We start from the raw sequence: 18,976 nt of genomic DNA, 5'->3' as shown, positions 1-18,976 counted from the left end.
CCTTCAGAGTTCAAAAAAACATACCCAGAGCTTCTATAGATCTATAAAACATCAACAGAGCTTGTATAGATCCACAAATCATTGACCGAGATCTATAGATCTAGAGATCTACACCTACAGATCTCACCAAACTCCCACGCGTCTCCTACACAACACCAACAGATCTCCCTCCTATGTACAAAGGACTCCTAAAGAGCTCAAATGGATCTCCAATAGAGGTCTGACAGATCTTTAGCGCTCCTACAAATCTACAGACATCAACAGAGCTCCTACAGAGCTCCTACAGATGTTCTACAGAGCTCCTACAGCATCCCTGACAGAACTCCTACCATTATGGTCTTCATGTCGCCTTCCAGGAAGTTCTTGAGTGGTGTGAGGAAGTTGTTCACTGTCGACTGGACATACTCTCTCTCTGCATTGCCGATACGCATCTGAGCCTGGCCGGACTTGATCAAGGCATTACCTGAAGACAAAAACATAGAAGTGACTATCAAGGGCATCTTATATCTTTGTGTGGCACACCAACGGTCACACATTGCACCTTGTGGGTCACTGCTTCAACCACAAGGCTATCCCACCGCCCCCAAGACTATTGTATATTTTGTGATGTGTGTGTGTCTTTGATTGCTCTAGCTTCATAGCAGTTACCCACAGAGATACCACGCTGTATACTAATATGAAGACCAATTCTAACCCGCATCTTCACGGTTTACAGTATAATGAAACAGTATACAGAAACAGTATAATGATGCGGAGCTGACAAGTCCTTGTGTTCCCCCATTAATGCCACAAGTCAGACAGGGAAACAACATGTTTTAGCATCTACAGTATGATGCATCTAGGAATCGCAACACCAGCTTTCCTCTCTCCGGCGACCCACTATCCACTACACCAACACACTGAACTGTGGAGCTTGCAGTCATACCAATGTTTCGGTACTACATCCGAACATGTGTTGCAACAGTAATTAAATACACCAATTCAACCCTTTAATCCAGCTAAAAACATTTCAGACAAAGAATTGGTTGGTTTGCTGTTTAGCACAACACTCAGCAATATTCCAGCTATATGGCGGCAGTCTGTAAGTAATCGAGTCAATCGAGTCAATCCAGTGATCAACACCATGAGCATCGATCTACACAATTTGGATACGATGACATGTGTCAACTAAGTCAGCGAGCCTGTCCACCCAATGCCGTTAGTCACCTTCTATGATGAGCATGGGTTGCTGAATTCTAACGCAGATCTTCATGGGTATCAGACCAAGGAACTAACATTGAAAAGCGGTTGCTGTTATTTAACGCTATATTTCCAGCTATAAGAGGCTTGTAATGAAGTTTGGCACAAACCATCCAGTGAGTGTTATTATGAGCAACAACGGGTTCTATTCCCCCACCCTTTAAGTGGACATGGTCTCACCTTGCTGCATACTAGATGACATGAATTGAATCATGAGAGAGTGAGTGAGCTTAGTTTTATGCCACTTTTTAGCAATATTCCAGCAATATCACAGCTGGGGACATCAGAAATGGGTTCACACATTGTACCCATGTGGGGAATCGAACCCGGATCTTCTGTGTGACGAGTGAACGCTTTAACAACTGGGCTACCCCACCCCCCCTGATTGAATCATGTATATCACTTACATACAATACTTTCCATTTCACTGAAGACTCTTTTCAGAGTTGCATTAGAGCAATTAAAACAAATTGTTAACTTCCAATAGATCACACTTGGCCAATTATTGATCAGTGGTAAATCAATAAGATAAATCAGCTTGATAATGCTTTTCTAGAACATTTCTTTGCTTCTTGCATCCCAAACCTTTTCAAACTATTATGCTGAATTGCAAAATCCTCAATCCTGACAAAAATGCCTGTTGTTAATTCCATCAAGACTCGACACTTCACAAGTACCCTTAAACCAATTCCCTCAGCTCTGAAGCTGCGAGCACCAAGCATTTCATTGATCTTATGAAATACTAAGAAAACATGTCCCTATCGATTGGGCATCCTTTACAGTGAGCCAATTAGCTCATTAAGGACTCTTAACCCAGTTTCATGACTACCCAAAACATTACATCAGTATTTAATTAGACATAAACATCAGTGTGCCCTCACTTTCTGTGATCCTAAACTCGAGTAATTAAGCTTAGAGATAGTTATCTGGGTGAAGGCAACAAGATGCCTTGCTTACGCTTCACAACCACGCATGCTTTGATTACACAAGTAAGCATTTATTTTTATTTATTCAGGGGTTTGGGCACAAAAGAATCAATTACTGAATAAGTGATTTGGGTCTAAAGTTGTTTTGTTTTTTTGACAATTTTAAGTTGTATTTCAATTTCTAAGATATGCACTGTCTGTCTGTCTTGCCAAACATCAATTTTTATTTTAAAATTTGGCAATGATATAGAGGAATATCCAAACAAAAAGTAAATAATGAAAATGGCCCTTATCTCCACCACAGTGGCTGTCCAGAAACACCCAAAGATCCACCTGTGATTTGTAGGCTGACTATCGATATGGGTGATAGGGATCGATAATCATTAACAAAATAGCAATCGATTATCAATAAATATCGGAGAACTAAGTTTGATTAAAAATGCCAAAAACATCTGAAAGAAATGAATATATTGCACTGATGATCACTGGTTCTGGATAACCCAAATATAGAGTTGGATGACTTGTACAGGGTTCTGGATAACCCAAATATAGAGTTGGGTACCTCCTCGTAGGGGATTCTGGATAACCCAAATATAGAGTTGGGTACCTCCTCGTAGGGGATTCTGGATAACCCAAATATAGAGTTGGGTACCTCCTCGTAGGGGATTCTGGATAACCCAAATATAGAGTTGGGTACCTCCTCGTAGGGGATTCTGGATAACCCAAATATAGAGTTGGGTACCTCCTCGTAGGGGATTCTGGATAACCCAAATATAGAGTTGGGTACCTCCTCGTAGGGGATTCTGGATAACCCAAATATAGAGTTGGGTACCTCCTAAGTGAGGGGATTCTGGATAACCCAAATATAGAGTTGGGTACCTCCTCAGATGGGGATTCTGGATAACCCAAATATAGAGTTGGGTACCTCCTCAGTAGGGGATTCTGGATAACCCAAATATAGAGTTGGGTACCTCCTCCTAACCCGTTGGGGGATTCTGGATAACCCAAATATAGAGTTGGGTACCTCCTCGTAGGGGATTCTGGATAACCCAAATATAGAGTTGGGTACCTCCTCGTAGGGGATTCTGGATAACCCAAATATAGAGTTGGGTACCTCCTCGTAGGGGATTCTGGATAACCCAAATATAGAGTTGGATAACTCGTAGGGGGATTCTGGATAACCCAAATGTAGAGTTGGATAACTCGTAGGGGATTCTGGATAACCTAGATATTGACTTGATGACTCATAGATGGTGTTCAGTAACTCAAAGGGGGTTTCAGATAACTTAGATAATCCACAAATAAGTGTACGATGAAACATAGATGTTACACATATCGTTAGGTAACTCAAAGGTTGCAGCATGTAAGAAAAAAAACCAGACAACCCACTTCTCCAGCTTGTTGAACAAAACAATTTACTGAGTTAATAGAAACATGAATCAATTGATGAAGCTTTAGTGAGAACCCTCGTTCGTTGTTCCTGTACACAATAAGCACTACAATGGTGCAGCTGTCACAGGAACATGAATACTGTAAACTTGTGCTCACAGGATGCCTCATCTCAGTATAACTGTTTCCAGAGTGATGAGGAAAACAGGGACAGCGAATTTGAGTTAACTGCACACAGAACAATATTGCAGTTATATAGCAGTAGGATTTGAACAAAGACATTTTTTGGCATGCCAAGGGGTACAACTCTGCATCAGTGAACTGTTGTGGAATGCATGGTGCTTGTAAACCTGTAAACATCCCCTGAATCTGTGATTTGAACATACAAACACAGGTTTCCGGCAACTCAAGGTATGGCAGCTTCATCACCAGAACACTGAAGTGATGATTGAACAAGGAAACCATGGACTGAGCTTTATGTTGCCAGGAAATAAGCAATTCGGTCATTAGAAAATAGATACGTATTTCATGTTTTGTAGAAAATTCTTGTGAGTGAGCTTAGTTGTACGCCGCATTCAGCAATATTCCAGCTGTATGGCTGCATCGAGTCTGCACCAGACAATCCAAATTCTAAGTTATGTTTAATGTTTTGAATAAAATAAAGTGTTATGTTTAGTGTTTTGAATAAAATATACAGTTATCAGGGCTCGAAAATTCCACTCGTCCGTCCCGGATCAGCTTGAAATGGGAATTCCCTACTTGTTATTACCGATCGTAATCAAAGTAACGATGTTTCGTGATAATAATTAAACAAATTAAATAAACCGAAGAATAAAATCAATAACAATACTCAGAAAAGTTGTCAAATGTACATTATAACTTACAATTTCCATCTTATTTGAGCGATCGTGTAATTTAATTATATCAAGTGACATCTCGGCTTTCGTCGCCTCGAAATTCGCGCTTGGACATGATGTTTAATGCTAAAATATATGCATGAAGCATTTTTGTCAATGGTTATAGCCTAGCACGATACGTCCACTAAGTTCCATAATATACGTATAGGTGGTGATTTTTTGCCTAACACGTTCAGAATAGCATGCTTTTACCCAAAACTTTCGTCTGAATCTAAAAGTTTTCGTTTACGAGGATACTATCCATTGCTGCAATATGTTTGGCTGCCTTAGGTCACATGCATAATTTTGTCCAATCACGATCCTCATACTGTGGGCAGAAAAGCGTCATTAGAAACCAATCTTTATCCAATATAATCGCTTCTTACATCTGTGAAAATACTCTTGGCAAGGGTGCAGTGATAGTGTTGATGTTCAGAGCTTTCGAGCAATATCCACCATCAAACGAATTGCCTCACATGTTATCCGTTGTATCCGTTACCGGCGGAAAGCTACTGATATCGGAAATAGAAGACCATGCATATTATTTGAGAAATCTTTTATAATAATTTTCCGATTACGTAAAAATGAACATATAAAAGACGAGGCAAGGGGATAGTATGACATGTTACAAATGAAAAAAAATCGCCGCATTTTTGCTCCCTTCGTGGTTTATCTGGAAAGTAAGCTTGCATTTTCATTAAATATTAACTTATTTACGTTGTAGTTGTATTATTTGAATAATATGATAAAAAATATAATTTAAGATAGCTTCAAAGAAAGAGAAAAATGTTACTTCACTTAGCTTTGTAAGACGATACGCAGTTCAGATTTGAAATATTTTAGAAAACTAGCGGATTACAAATCAACGTAGTGGATATTGTAAACCCAACAAAGCATGAAATAGTGAACTATATTACCTTGTTGAAAATATCAATGACACTTGGCAAGTCCGTTTAATAAATGACAGGATTTTTATAACATTAGATTAAATTAAAATTTCCACCTCATCTGTTTAACTCTTTCAACATCAGTCAACCAAAGGCATTTACTGCCATGACACAGAGTTCCTAGAGACCCTGAGATCTTAGAGGAAGCCTGTGTTTACCAAAGAAAATATCAGCTTGTAAAACATTACTGCTACTACATATTATACACAATTGGAAAGGTCTAATACTTCTGTTTATTTAATATGAAAGGTGGGCAAATTAGCAGTAATGTTTATTGTAGTTTTATTCCAAGCAAACATTTTGAAATAAAATAATATAAATTTACTTTCATTATGTTTCATAGGGCAAGTACAATTTTAGAAGGACGAGTGGAAATTTCATATTACCCGCCCTGCAGGGCCAGTGCAGATTTTTAAATTAATTGAGCCCTGAGTTATGTTTCATGTTTTGAAGGAAACATACAGTTATGTTTAGTGTCTAGAAGGAAACATACAGTTATGTTTAGTGTTTTGAAGGAAACATAGTTATGTTTAGTGTTTAGAAGAAAATATACAGTTATGTTTAGTGTTTAGAAGAAAATATACAGTTATGTTTAGTGTTTTGAAGGAAACATACAGTTATGTTTAGTGTTTAGAAGAAAATATAGTTATGTTTAGTGTTTTGAAGGAAACATACAGTTATGTTTAGTGTCTAGAAGGAAACAGTTATGTTTAGTGTTTACAAGAAAACATACAGTTATGTTTAGTGTTTTGAAGGAAACATACAGTTATGTTTAGTGTCTAGAAGGAAACAGTTGTTTAGTGTTTAGAAGAAAACATACAGTTATGTTTAGTGTTTTGAAGGAAACATACAGTTATGTTTATTGTCTAGAAGGAAATATACAGTTATGGTTAGTGTTTTGAAGGAAACATACAGTTATGTTTAGTGTTTAGAAGAAAATATACAATTATGTTTAGTGTTTAGAAGGAAACATAGTTATGTTTAGTGTTTTGAAGGAAACATACAGTTATGTTTAGTGTTTAGAAGAAAATATACAGTTATGTTTAGTGTTTAGAAGAAAATATACAGTTGTTTAGTGTTTAGAAGAAAATATACAGTCATGTTTAGTGTTTAGAAGAAAATATACAGTTATGTTTAGTGTTCAGAAGAAAATATACAGTTACGTTTAGTGTTTAGAAGAAAATATACAGTTATGTTTAGTGTTTAGAAGGAAACATACAGTTATGTTTAGTGTTTAGAAGAATGACTACGTCTATGGTCATGAGGAAAGTATCATCAGTGACGTGAGTGATTTTTGATGATCCATTGACAGACAGTCACAAATTGAATTAAAGTAAGAAACTTGTTAAGGGTTACTGATGAAAATATACTTTTAAGGAGCATCATCTATTCCCCACAAAACCATTCCCAAAACATCTCAGCCACATAATAGTTGATGAGAGGTTTAATGAACGCTCTGGGTCTCTAGATCAGGTAATTGCAGGCATATGAAAAAAACATTTCTGCCTAATAACAGCATTAGCCATGCATACAGTTTTCTTCTCCTGATTGTGAACCAACCCAAACAGCCAGTGCATAGGAAAAGCTATTTAATTACAATCGGAACTGAGCCATTCCCAACAGGTTGTGATTAATCCACTGTGGGCATCTGCCTAGCTGTGGTTCGGACTTTCCTTGCTTTGCTCCGTGAGAAACTGTAAAACTGGCCAATCAATAAAGAGTTTTGGTTTCTGAGGCCTGATCAGCGATCACTGCCACGGCAGTCAGGTTAAATAAATTCCAACGGTGTGGGTTAAGTGGCGGATTAGAGAACATTTCTAAGGCGAATTGTTCTCACTTTCGCGTACAGGTTCATGAGCTATTTTCAAATGATTTTGCATGAAACGACTGAAAAAACACGGTTTGAAATCTGAAGCAAATCTGTTGTTTGCTCAATATTGTAAAAAACAAGAATTAGAGGTTAATATATTAATTCAGTGAGGTTATGTTGATAACAGGATCAGAGGCTATAAAAATGAAGAATTTTCTTCAGAGAAGTGATTTTCTACATTGATTTTTGACCATTGAATGAACCAAAATGACCACAAACATAAGAAATCAACTGAATTTTCTTTCAAGATGAATATACAGAGATTGAATGGCTCAAATGAGATCATGTAATATACTCTCAAACCCAGGCTGTAATTTTTGTTTTACACAAATTACAGATCATACGACTGAAAAAGAACATCAGCAGGTTGAAATGAAAACATAAAAAATATTGCTTTTAACCAGGTTAAAATACAAATTTCTGATCCATACAAAATTCTGATGTTACTAATTCAGATCCCTAAATTCAAGGGTAACTTTAAATAATAATTCTTTTTATTATCAAGAATTAAAAAATGCCGGAATTACAGTTTCATTTCAGCATTTCAAATAATAAATATAATCATACAAAACTAAATTTTACTGTAAGCAGAATTAATAAACTTACAATACTCGTACTGCTTTAAGGGAAGTGGATCCACGAACCAAATGAAATAAAGAGTGAGGCCTTGCAAGAGACAGAGTAAGTGGTCTGTTTTGATACACGAGATGGGGCATTAATGATCGAGGACTTCAACCAGAATAATACCAAATCTATAACAGAATTCCTTTTTATATCTTTTCAGCTTTATTTTCATTGTGTTCACGTATTTTGGCTCCAACTGCAGGACGGGCTTGGGTCAGGCTGAAGCTTCTGTCCACGACCAGACAGTCAGTATTTATGTAGATTCTCCTCTTGTCTACAGAATTACAGACTTGGAGGACAACAGAATTTGAATTTTGCTATGATCGATCCACTAATAGAGCTATTTGGAATGAATTGTTTGTATATAGCTTGGAACTTCTGTTGTGAGAATCCAAAACTGTGCACATCAGCATTAACTGATTCTTTCTCATTTTTAGTTTCATGGCAGTTTTCAGTGTTTGATTTAGCTGGCTATCGTATTTGAATAATAAAAGGTTTGATTTAGTTGTCTTTCCTGAATGATTCATAGAGAGTTTGACTTAGCTCTGATTGATTCTAATGATTTATCTGATTGATTACTGTACAGTTTGACTTAGCTCTCTCTAATGATTGATTCTAATGATTTGGTTGTCTCGCCTGATTGATTACTGTACAGTTTGACTTAGCTCTCTCTAATGATTGATTCTAATGATTTGGTTGTCTCGCCTGATTGATTATTGTACAGTTTGACTTAGCCCTCTCTAACGATTGATTCTAATGATTTGGTTGTCTCTCCTGATTGATTACTGTACAGTTTGATTCAGCTCTCGCTAATGATTGATTCTAATGATTTGGTTGTCTCTCCTGATTGATTCTAATGATTTATGTCTCTAATGATTGATTCTAATGATTTGGTTGTCTCGCCTGATTGATTACTGTACAGTTTGATTCAGGTCTCGCTAATGATTGATTCTAATGATTTGGTTGTCTCTCCTGATTGATTCTAATGATTTATGTCTCTAATGATTGATTCTAATGATTTGGTTGTCTCGCCGGATTGATTACTGTACAGTTTGATTCAGCTCTCGCTAATGATTGATTCTAATGATTTATGTCTCTAATGATTGATTCTAATGATTTAGTTGTCTCGCCTGATTGATTACTGTACAGTTTGTTGTAGCTGTTTCTCCTGGCTGATTCCTAAACTCTTTGATTTATCTGTCTCTCATGATTTATTCTAATGATTTATCTGTCTCTAATGATTTATTATAATGATTTATCTGTCTCTAATGATTGATTCCAACAATTTATCTGTCTAATGATTGATCCCAACAATTTATCTGCCTCTAATGATTGATTCCAGCAATTTATTTGTCTCTAATGATTGATTCTAATGATTTATCTGTCTCTAATAATTGATTCCTAAACAGTTTGGTTCTATCATGATTGACTCCAACAAAATCCTCAACAAATGTACACTGGCCTGTACGAGATACTATCCAATTATCCAATTGTTGCAGGAAATTGAAATTACTGACACAGCTGTCTCCACATAGCATGTAGTGTGAGCACTGCCATTCTGCATAATTGAATACAGTCATATCTATCAATACTTTCTCAACGTCACGCCCAACAATGGCATGTCAAATGAGACATGCCAATTACATAGGACATATTGAGAGAGCTATGACATATACAGGCTGAGCAAACCCAAGTATAACTGCAGATAATGTTGGCATAGTGTCGGGCTATGTTGGTTTAACATGCACAGATCCAGGTCATAATGCTGTAGCATGTACACTGGAAGTCATCTTGACATGTGAGTGAGTGAGTGGTGGGGTTGGGTGAGTGAGTGAATGAGAGAAAGAGAAAGAGAGTGAGCAAGCAATGGAGTGAGTGAGCAAGCATTCAAACGTGTGAGTGAGCAAGCAAAGGAGTGAGTAAGCGAGCATAGGAGTGAGTGAGTGAGCAAAGGAGTGAGTAAGAGAGCAAAGGAGTGAGCAAGCAAAGGAATGAGTGAGCAAGCAAAAGAGCAAGTGAGTGAGCAAAGGAGTGAGTAAAGGAGTGAGTGAGCAAGCAAAGCAGTGAGCAAAGGAGTGAGTGAGCGAGCAAAGGAATGAGTGAGTGAACAAAGGCGTGAGTGAACGAGCAAAGGAGTGAGTAAGCAAATGTTCGAGCAAAGGAGTGAGCAAGCAAAGGAATGAGTGAGCAAGCAAAAGAGCAAGTGAGTGAGCAAAGGGTGAGTGAGCAAAGGTGAGTGAGCAAAGCAAAGGGAGTGAGCAAAGGAGTGAGTGAGCTTGAGCAAAGGAATGAGTGAGCAAAGGAATGAGTGAGCAGCAAGGAGTGAGTGAGTGAGCAAAGGAATGAGTGAGCCCGAGCAAAGGAATGAGTGAGCAAAGGAATGAGTAAGCAAAGGGTGAGTGAGCAAAGGAGTGGGTGAAGAGCAAAGGAATGAGTGAGCAAAGGAATGAGTGAGCGAAAAAGGAGTGAGCAAAGGAGTGAGTTAGTGAGCAAAGGAATGAGTGAGCAAGCAAAGGGAGTGAGTGAGCAAGCAAAGGGCGAAAGGAGTGAGCAAGCAAAAGGAGTGAGCAAAGAAGTGAGTGAGCAAGCAAAGGAGTGAGTGAGTGAGCAAAGGGTGAGTGAGTGAGCAAAGGAGTGAGTGCAAAGTGAGTGAGCAAAGGGCAGTGAGCAAGCAAAGTGAGTGAGCAAGCAAATGAGTGAGCAAAGGGTGAGTGAGCAAGCAAAGGAGTGAGCAGTGAGCAAAGGGTGAGTGAGTGAGCAAGGGTGAGTGAGCAAAGTGAGCAAAGAGTGAGCAAAGGGTGAGCAAAAAGGTGAAGAAGTGGTGAGTGAGTGAGCAAAGGGTGAGAGTGAGTGAGCAAAGAAGTGAGCAAAGGAGTGAGTGAGTGAGCAAAGGAGTGGTGAGTGAGCAAAAAGAAGTGAGCAAAGGAGGTGAGTGAGCAAAGAAGTGAGCAAAGGGAGTGAGAGTGAGCAAAGAAGTGAGCAAAGGGTGAGTGAGCAAAAGAAGTGAGCAAAGGAGAGTGAGCAGCAAAGGAGTGAGTGAGTGAGCAAAGAGTGAGTGAGAGAAAAGGAGGAGCAAAGGGATTGAGTGAGTGAGCAAAGAAGTGAGCAAAGGGTGAGGAGTGAGTGAGCAAAGAAGGTGAGCAAAGGGTGAGTGGAGTGAGCAAGGGTGAGGTGTTGCAAGGGTGAGCAAAGAAGTGAGCAAAGGTGTGAGTGAGCAAAGAAGTGAGCAAAGGAGAGAGGAGAGGAGAGCAAGGAGTGGTGAGGAGGTGAGCAAAGGAGTGAGTGAGTGAGAAAAGGAGTGAGCAAAGGATTGAGTGAGTGAGAAAAGGAGTGAGCAAAGGAGTGAGTGAGTGAGCAAAGGAGTGAGTGAGTGAGAAAAGGAGTGAGCAAAGGAGTGAGTGAGTGAGAAAAGGAGTGAGCAAAGGAGTGAGTGAGTGAGCAAAGAAGTGAGCAAAGGAGTGAGTGAGTGAGCAAAGAAGTGAGCAAAGGAGTGAGTGAGTGAGCAAAGTGAGCAAAGGAGTGAGTGAGCAAAGAAGTGAGCAAAGGAGAGAGTGAGAGCAAAGGAGTGAGTGAGTGAGCAAAGGAGTGAGTGAGTGAGAAAAGGAGTGAGCAAAGGATTGAGTGAGTGAGCAAAGGAGTGAGTGAGAAAAGGAGTGAGCAAAGGATTGAGTGAGCGAGCAAAGGAGTGAGTGAGTGAACAAAGGCGTGAGTGAGCGAGCAAAGGAGTGAGTGAGTGAGCAAAGGAGTGAGTGAGTGAGCAAAGGAGTGAGTGAGTTAGCAAAGGAGTGAGTGAGTGAGCAAATGAGCAAAAAGTGTGAGAGAAACAAAGTGAGTTAAAAAAAAACACCCCACAAAATTTTCATGAGCTTAAACTTGTTTTAACATGTAATAAGTCTGGGATTACACTTTCTTAGCTGGGCATTGCCATTTCCTGCCCTGTATGATGATGGATGTGGTCATGGAAACAGTCAGTCATGCCAGACACATGTTAACTGAAGCGTCATGAGAAGCTACTCAGCATGACAGCTGTGATGTCATGAGCTGGCAGCCAGTCCGTCGTGATGCCAGTATTGATTACCTGTCCAGCCTCAGCTGTACACCTGGAACAGGTGGTCTGCAGTTACACTGTCATGCCATACAGGGGAAAGGGCTATTGATAATTCCACATTTCAGACTATGGGCAGCCTGACATTTTTCGTCCATACATCAACTGGAGAAGTTGTCAATAACGCATGGTCAGTGCTTTAGGAACAACATTTACAGGTATGATCGAAACTGTAACTGAGGCAAATTATAATTTTGTCACATAACAGATCACGACTTCATTGTCAATAAAGGAAAAATAACATACATACATTAACCTCCGGACATATTTTGTGATTACCGGTAAGCCATTTTTAAAATTCATCAACACCACTTATATGATGTTGAATCTGACATTCATATTTTGCCAAATCAATTGACTGCTTACTACAATAATAAATCTTAGGGTTCTCTCTATGTTTTTTTAAAGCAGATTTTGCTGTACCTAAACCCTTTAGACTTCACAGAAAAGCTGAGGCCTTGCTGCCAATAGTTGCTCCATGTCAAACAGTTGCTACGACACAGCTATTACTAGTATGAAAACAGGTGATCTATGCGGCATAGTTTTCTAACCAGCATGTCTTAATCTTTCTTCCATCGACTAACATTTGAAAATCTGTTTTCAAACAAAATACATAATGGCCAAAATTGCCTCTCCTTTTTACTGATAGACTAATTGTGCAACAAGATACCAACGTCAACTGAATCCATTACTAGTTGTACTCTATCATCAATCATTAACAACATGACTCATGTCAGCTAATCTGAGATAAAAAGATACACTTGTGAAACCCCAATGATGTTTTTTTCACAGAAACTTGATCATTTCACCAAACATCACATCCGATTAACAATCTACGCAAGACGAAACACAAAAAGTTAATACTTCCTGTTATCATGGCAATTTTTTCACAACATACCTGGGTAATGGATATGAGTATTGGTAACGAATACATTGATTGTTTTCAGTGAAACAATAACCAAATAAATTCTTTGACATGTCTTGACCCTGTTGACGGTTTTGATTTTACTAAGACAATGACCAGTGACCAGTGACCACATTACTGTCAAATGTAATACATAAATGATGACTATTATTATATTGCCTAACTTGGATATACCAGTATTCCATTGTGCAAGACCACCAGAAAAATATGGTCAATCTGTTGTTATTTATCTATCATATCCTTGGGAAACCTGGGTCATTCAATGCTGGCTGATCTCAAATGGTGAACAGTGAGTGAGTTTAGTTTTAAACCACTTTTAGCAATATTCCAGCAATATCACGTCAGGGGACACCAGAAATGGTTTCACCTATTGTCCCCATGAGGCGAATCGAACCCAGGTCTTCAGTGTTTACAAACGAACACTTTAACCACTATGCTATCCCACCACCCAAATGGTGAAGAGCTTTGTATTTCATAAGACCAACATTGCAAAACACATACATAATGGAAAATATGTGGTTTAGAATAAAAAAAACACTTCAAGAGTTGATAATGATCACTTCACTGGATGTGTAAATCGTAACACCTTCAGTAGCTATCTGAGCCATGATCACTGATAATTACACATGTGTGAACATAGCAAATAACTAAAATGGAAGCAGTCCATTTTAGCCCACTCAACAAGTGATAGGCGGTGCTGAACACAGCCTTTCAAGGTGAAGACACTATAGTCAATGTTTATTAGGGCTGCGCAATATAACCGGTTTACCAGTATTTACCGGTTCAGACATAAAAACGATACGTATTGCGATACGCTGATCGAAAACCGGTATTTTGACTTGCATTCGGAAAACTTCGTACCACTCGGAAATCTTCGGATATTTCCTTTTTTCATTTGTGCCAAATATTACTCACATTTTTATTGTTAATCATGAATAAAAGTTGTTATTAAAGCTTAATCAAGCATAGTTATTTTGCTGTGTATTTGCTCTATAAATCAAGCATTACCTCGATTATAAGTAGTTTTTTGTTTAAAAATACTTCATGCAATATATTGCAATACATATCACAATACATGCTTTCGCATCGCAATACATCGCAATATGAAAATTCTCTGCAATACCCACCCCTAATCTTTCTGCTGTATTAAACAGGTTGAATTCTAGCACAAAATCACTTCAAAACACCACACAAACACACCACTTTGACTGATTGGCCAAGCATAACACTATGTGATACGCTGTTCACGATACAGAAAGTGTCTTTCCTATACTGCAGCTATTGTAGATTGCTGACGTCCATGTAGTCACAGCTGTCCATGTCGTCACAGCTGCAGCTTGTGTAGCGGGCTGACCTCCAAAGGAAACAACTGCACAAACCACTGAAGGAATGTGCTCAAGATATACTGTACTATGATTCTGTGTTCATGTAAAGATACAACAGAAATGTTCTGTGTTAGGCAGTTCCTGTAAACTTCCTCCCTTGCTCATGCAATGACTTTCTTGTGCCCTTGTCTTCGAAAATATTCCCTTCCTACACAAGCTATCCCCAATACATTCATGTGACAGGTGAACTCACCATAAGATGTTCCTGGGCCGAAGTCGTTGCCGGCGTCCACCATGTGCTGGCCAAGTGACTCGCTTGACGTCATCCTGTCCTTCTTCTTCTTCTCCAGCTTCTCATACATCATGTCCTCCATCCTCTGATCTGCAACATCACAAACGTCCGAACATCACAACACTCTCAACATCACAACCCTCTCAACATCACAACCTCTCAACATCACAACCCCCTAAACATCACAACCCTCTCAACATCACAACCCTCTCAACATCACAACACCCTCAACATCACAACCTCTCAACACATCACAACACCCTCAACATCACAACCTCTCAACATCACAACCCTCTCAACATCACAACCCTCTCAACATCACAACCTCCCAACATCACAACCTCAACATCACAACCTCTCAACATCACAACCCCCTCAACATCACAACACTCTCAACATCACAACCTCCCAACATCACCCCTCAACATCACAATCACTCTCAACATCACAACCTCTCAACATCACAACCCCTCAACATCACAACCCTCTCAACATCACAATCCTCTCAACATCACAACCTCCCAACATCACAACATCACCTCCTCAACATCACAACTCCTCAACATCACAACTCCCTCATCATCACAATCACCCTCCTCATCACAAACCTCACAACACCTCACACATCACAACCCCTCAACATCACAACCTCTCAACATCACAAGCTCCTCAACATCACAACCTCTCAACATCACACTGTACCTCTCACACCTCTTAACATCACAAACCTCTTCAACATCACAAACCTCTCAACATCACAACCTCCCAACCTCTCAACATCACAGCCTCTTAACATCACAACCTCTCAACATCACAACCTCTCAACATCACAACACACTCTCAATATCACAACCCCATAAACATCACAACCCTCTCAACACCACAATCTTCTCACAATCCTTTTAACACCACAACCCTCTCAACATCACACCCCCATCCATATCACAACTCCATCATCATCACAACCCCATCAACATCACAACCCCATCAACACCACAACCCCATCAACATCACACCCCCATCAATATCACAACCCCATCAACATCACAATCCTCTAAACACGACAATCCTCTAAACACCACAATTTAAAGACCTGAGTTCAGTGGAATTCCGCTCAGACTATGAGGCAGGATACAATTAAAAACTATCCTAATTATGCAAATTATGCAGAAACCATCTTCGACTGTAGTCTAAGATTTTGGCACTGACTGATGTCTTCTGAACACCGATCACACACTTTAAATGCTGGATAATTCGAAACAATTGACTAAACAGAAACACTTACTTGGGTTTGGTTGTATGACACATTCTGTGCCCTTGAGGACTCTCTCTGTCCATATTCTTGTTTTGTCTGACCTCTGGAGGAGGTTCTCGAAGTGTGCATCAAGTTCTGTCTTCTCTGCTGATCCAAGTTTTTCTTCTGTGAACTAAAAAGAAATCAAATTCTATAGAACAAGTAATTCTGGGTGAATTCTTCCACCATTTCAAGAACAAAAAAAATGGTGGTTTCTATAGGAGTGAGAGAGCATGGTTTTAAGCAGCCTTAGCAATACTATGTCTCCTTACAATATCACATCTGTGAAGATCAGAGTTAGAATTGGAATTGTGGTAAGAGGTGACTAACGGGGATCAGGTAGTCAGGCTGGTTACAGGCCGGGAGAGCCACATTTCCGAAACAGACAGCCAGGCTTGATGTGGCTCTCCCGGCAATAGTTATGGTTGCGTGAACATGGAATGTGGCTCTCCTGGCTATGCTGTCAAAACATGCTTAGTGATTCAAACACGTTACCGTATTTAACAAAACAAGACATGTTTCCTCATAATTTTATTCAGATCACAACAGGTTTTATTTCTATAATTAGCACAATATAATATATTAATAGGTATATTATATATAATAATAATATCACATAATAATAATAAAAAAAATTAATCTGTAAAATGTTCTGAATTTCAAAGAATACATTTAAAATTTTGCAGGCGTATTTTGCAGATCAATGCCAAATCATCTACAGTTTCTGTGTACGGCAAATTTGGTAAGTACCCTTTATATAAATAGGTATGTCCGTGTGTTACAGGTGTGGAAATAACTTTAAAATTGCTAGTGTATTCCGGTACAGTGGCACATGTAAAATCACTTGCCCTGATAATTTTTCCGCTCTACCGGACGATTTTCTTGCTGATTTTTTGAACAAACAACATAATTAACATTGGAATGTCAACTGGACACCGGTACATCGTGATATACAAATGTGCTTGCCCGACAGAAAAACACTGGACTCGAACGTCGGGCAATGGGTTATTTCCACCCCTGGTTACGTTGTTGGTTTAAGTTATTCTACAGTGAAAACTGTATATAGCGGGTTGTTTATGGTTTTTGTTTAAAAGGTCTAAATAATGGTTATAAATCATGGTTACGTAGTGTTAAAATGTTTTTGTATGAAATTGGTTATGGGAATTTCTAATTGTAAATGTTAATAATTTTTGTAAAGTTGTTAAGCAACGTCTCATTGATATCTATATTCAGAAATAGAGATCTGACTTAGAGTTAAATGGTAAATTATTTCTTTACAAAAATGTAAAAGAAATTGGTTTGTTTTGAATTGTATTTGGATCTAGTTAGAAATCCTAGTGATAGGAAAATAATCACGCAAATGCGAACATCTACTCATTGCATTATGATAGAAATTGGTAGATACAGTAATATTCCAGGGGAAGATTGTATTTGTGATTATTGCAATAGCCAGGGTAAAATCTTTGTTGAAGATGAGTATCATTTTATTTTGATTTGTCCTAAATATTCACAGTTTAGAAAGTTATATATTAAAAGCTTCTATTGGGTTAGACCAAGTTTATGTCACTGTTTAGATATTCCAATAAATCTGCCTTGCAAAACTTAGCTAGTAAATGCATTAAACTTTCTAATGAAGTAAGAACTCAAACACAATACATTGTCCAGCCTCCATAAATTGGCCGTAAATACATCCTATGTCCTTTACAGGCCTGCACACAATATAATACATGGGGACACTCTTTTACCGGTTACGGTAATCCATTAATTAATGAATCTATTGGAATGTGGATTTACTGGCTACAGACATGTAATTGAAATGTGGCTTTCCCGGCAATAGTCATATTTGAAATGTGGCTTTCCCGGCCTGTCACCGTCAGGCTCGCTGACTAGGTTGAGGCATGTTATCATATCCCAGTTGCAGTGATTGATGATCATGATGTTGATCATCAGATTGTATGGCCCAGGGTGCAGAGAAATGATCTTGATAAAGTGTTGATCTCCCATACCTTAACATAGACTTAAGGTTACTAAGCCTTAGTGCTAAGGTTGTTTGGACAACGGCACCCAGACTGATAATTTCCAGACTGTCACCATGTAGCTGGAATATTGCCGATTGTGGCATTAAACAACAAAGGTTTGTTTTAAACCTTACAATATCATGGCCGGGGAAACCAGAAACAGGCTTTACAAACTGTACCATGTCAGGAATAGAAACCACACCTTAGGTGTGATGAACACTTTACCCACTAGGCTACTCCACCACTCATCTTTTCAATTAATGTTCAATGCTTTTCGCTCAATGAGCAGATTTTAAAACTCCTGTTTATCTTCATGATCATGACATATATCACAGGGACAAATTCTGACCTGGAATAAATGCAGGACTATTCCAAGCTGGCTACATTTAAATTACATTCAATGATCTGAATGTTATTATATGTTGAGTAATTTTTATCAGAGTAAGAAAAGTCTGTCTGACAGTCTGTTTGATTGGCATTTAGAAGTTGGTGACTAATAAGAAAGTAAGATTGTTTATGGCTAACAACTTCTTATATTATATATGATGCGACGTTTTGGTATCGATTCTTATACCGTTGTCAAGCAAAAGTGAAGTACTACAGCACAGAACAGACTTATATACATGAACAGGGATTAAGTAATAACAACATGTAGGAGTGAATCAAGGGGATTAACAACAACAACAAGGCACGGTGGTAATAATGTAGTGTCGATAGGAGGAAGCCAATGGTCCTAGAGGCAGAAACAAAATATACATGGCTGATGAGAATAATTAGCAATGATAGCTGGAGCACACATTCTGCTTGACAATGGTATAAGAATCCATACCGAAACGTCGCATCATATATAATAAAAGAAGTTGTTATCCATAAAGAATCTTACTTGTCTGACAGTGCTCCCGCAAGTTTTTGAAACGACTATTCCCAAGGACTGGTGACAAAAATTACCAAACCCTCAAAACTTTTGATAGTCCTGAGTACAATTTGATTCAGGTTTGCATTCAGATTTTTCTTTGTGTAATACTAATAGCCATTGAAATCAGACTAACCAAATGTACATAATTTTTTTTGTTTTCGATGTATGCTTTGGATCCAGGCTAAATATAGACCAGGAAAGCCCCACAGT

General features: G+C 38.6%; 1 protein-coding gene across 3 annotated transcripts in view; it reads right to left on the bottom strand.

Moving 5' to 3' along the window:
• Positions 1-18,976, bottom strand: part of LOC124278847 (endophilin-B1-like) — a 56,987-nt gene that overhangs the window by 24,027 nt on the left and 13,984 nt on the right. For all 3 annotated transcript variants that reach the window (XM_046714625.1, XM_046714626.1, XM_046714627.1), the window contains exons 2-4: positions 15,824-15,965; positions 14,500-14,628; positions 330-463 (exon numbers count right to left, since the gene is read on the bottom strand). In XM_046714625.1, the coding sequence (XP_046570581.1) occupies positions 330-463; positions 14,500-14,628; positions 15,824-15,965 (405 nt within the window). The remainder of the gene's footprint in view (positions 1-329; positions 464-14,499; positions 14,629-15,823; positions 15,966-18,976) is intronic.

The sequence above is a fragment of the Haliotis rubra genome, unplaced genomic scaffold (genome assembly GCF_003918875.1).
Source record: "Haliotis rubra isolate DU_JTF1 unplaced genomic scaffold, ASM391887v1 Scf242, whole genome shotgun sequence".
In the NCBI taxonomy this organism is placed as follows: Eukaryota; Metazoa; Mollusca; class Gastropoda; order Lepetellida; family Haliotidae; genus Haliotis; species Haliotis rubra.
Note: the sequence above shows the minus strand (reverse complement) of the source record. Positions and strands in the feature narration are given on the sequence as shown.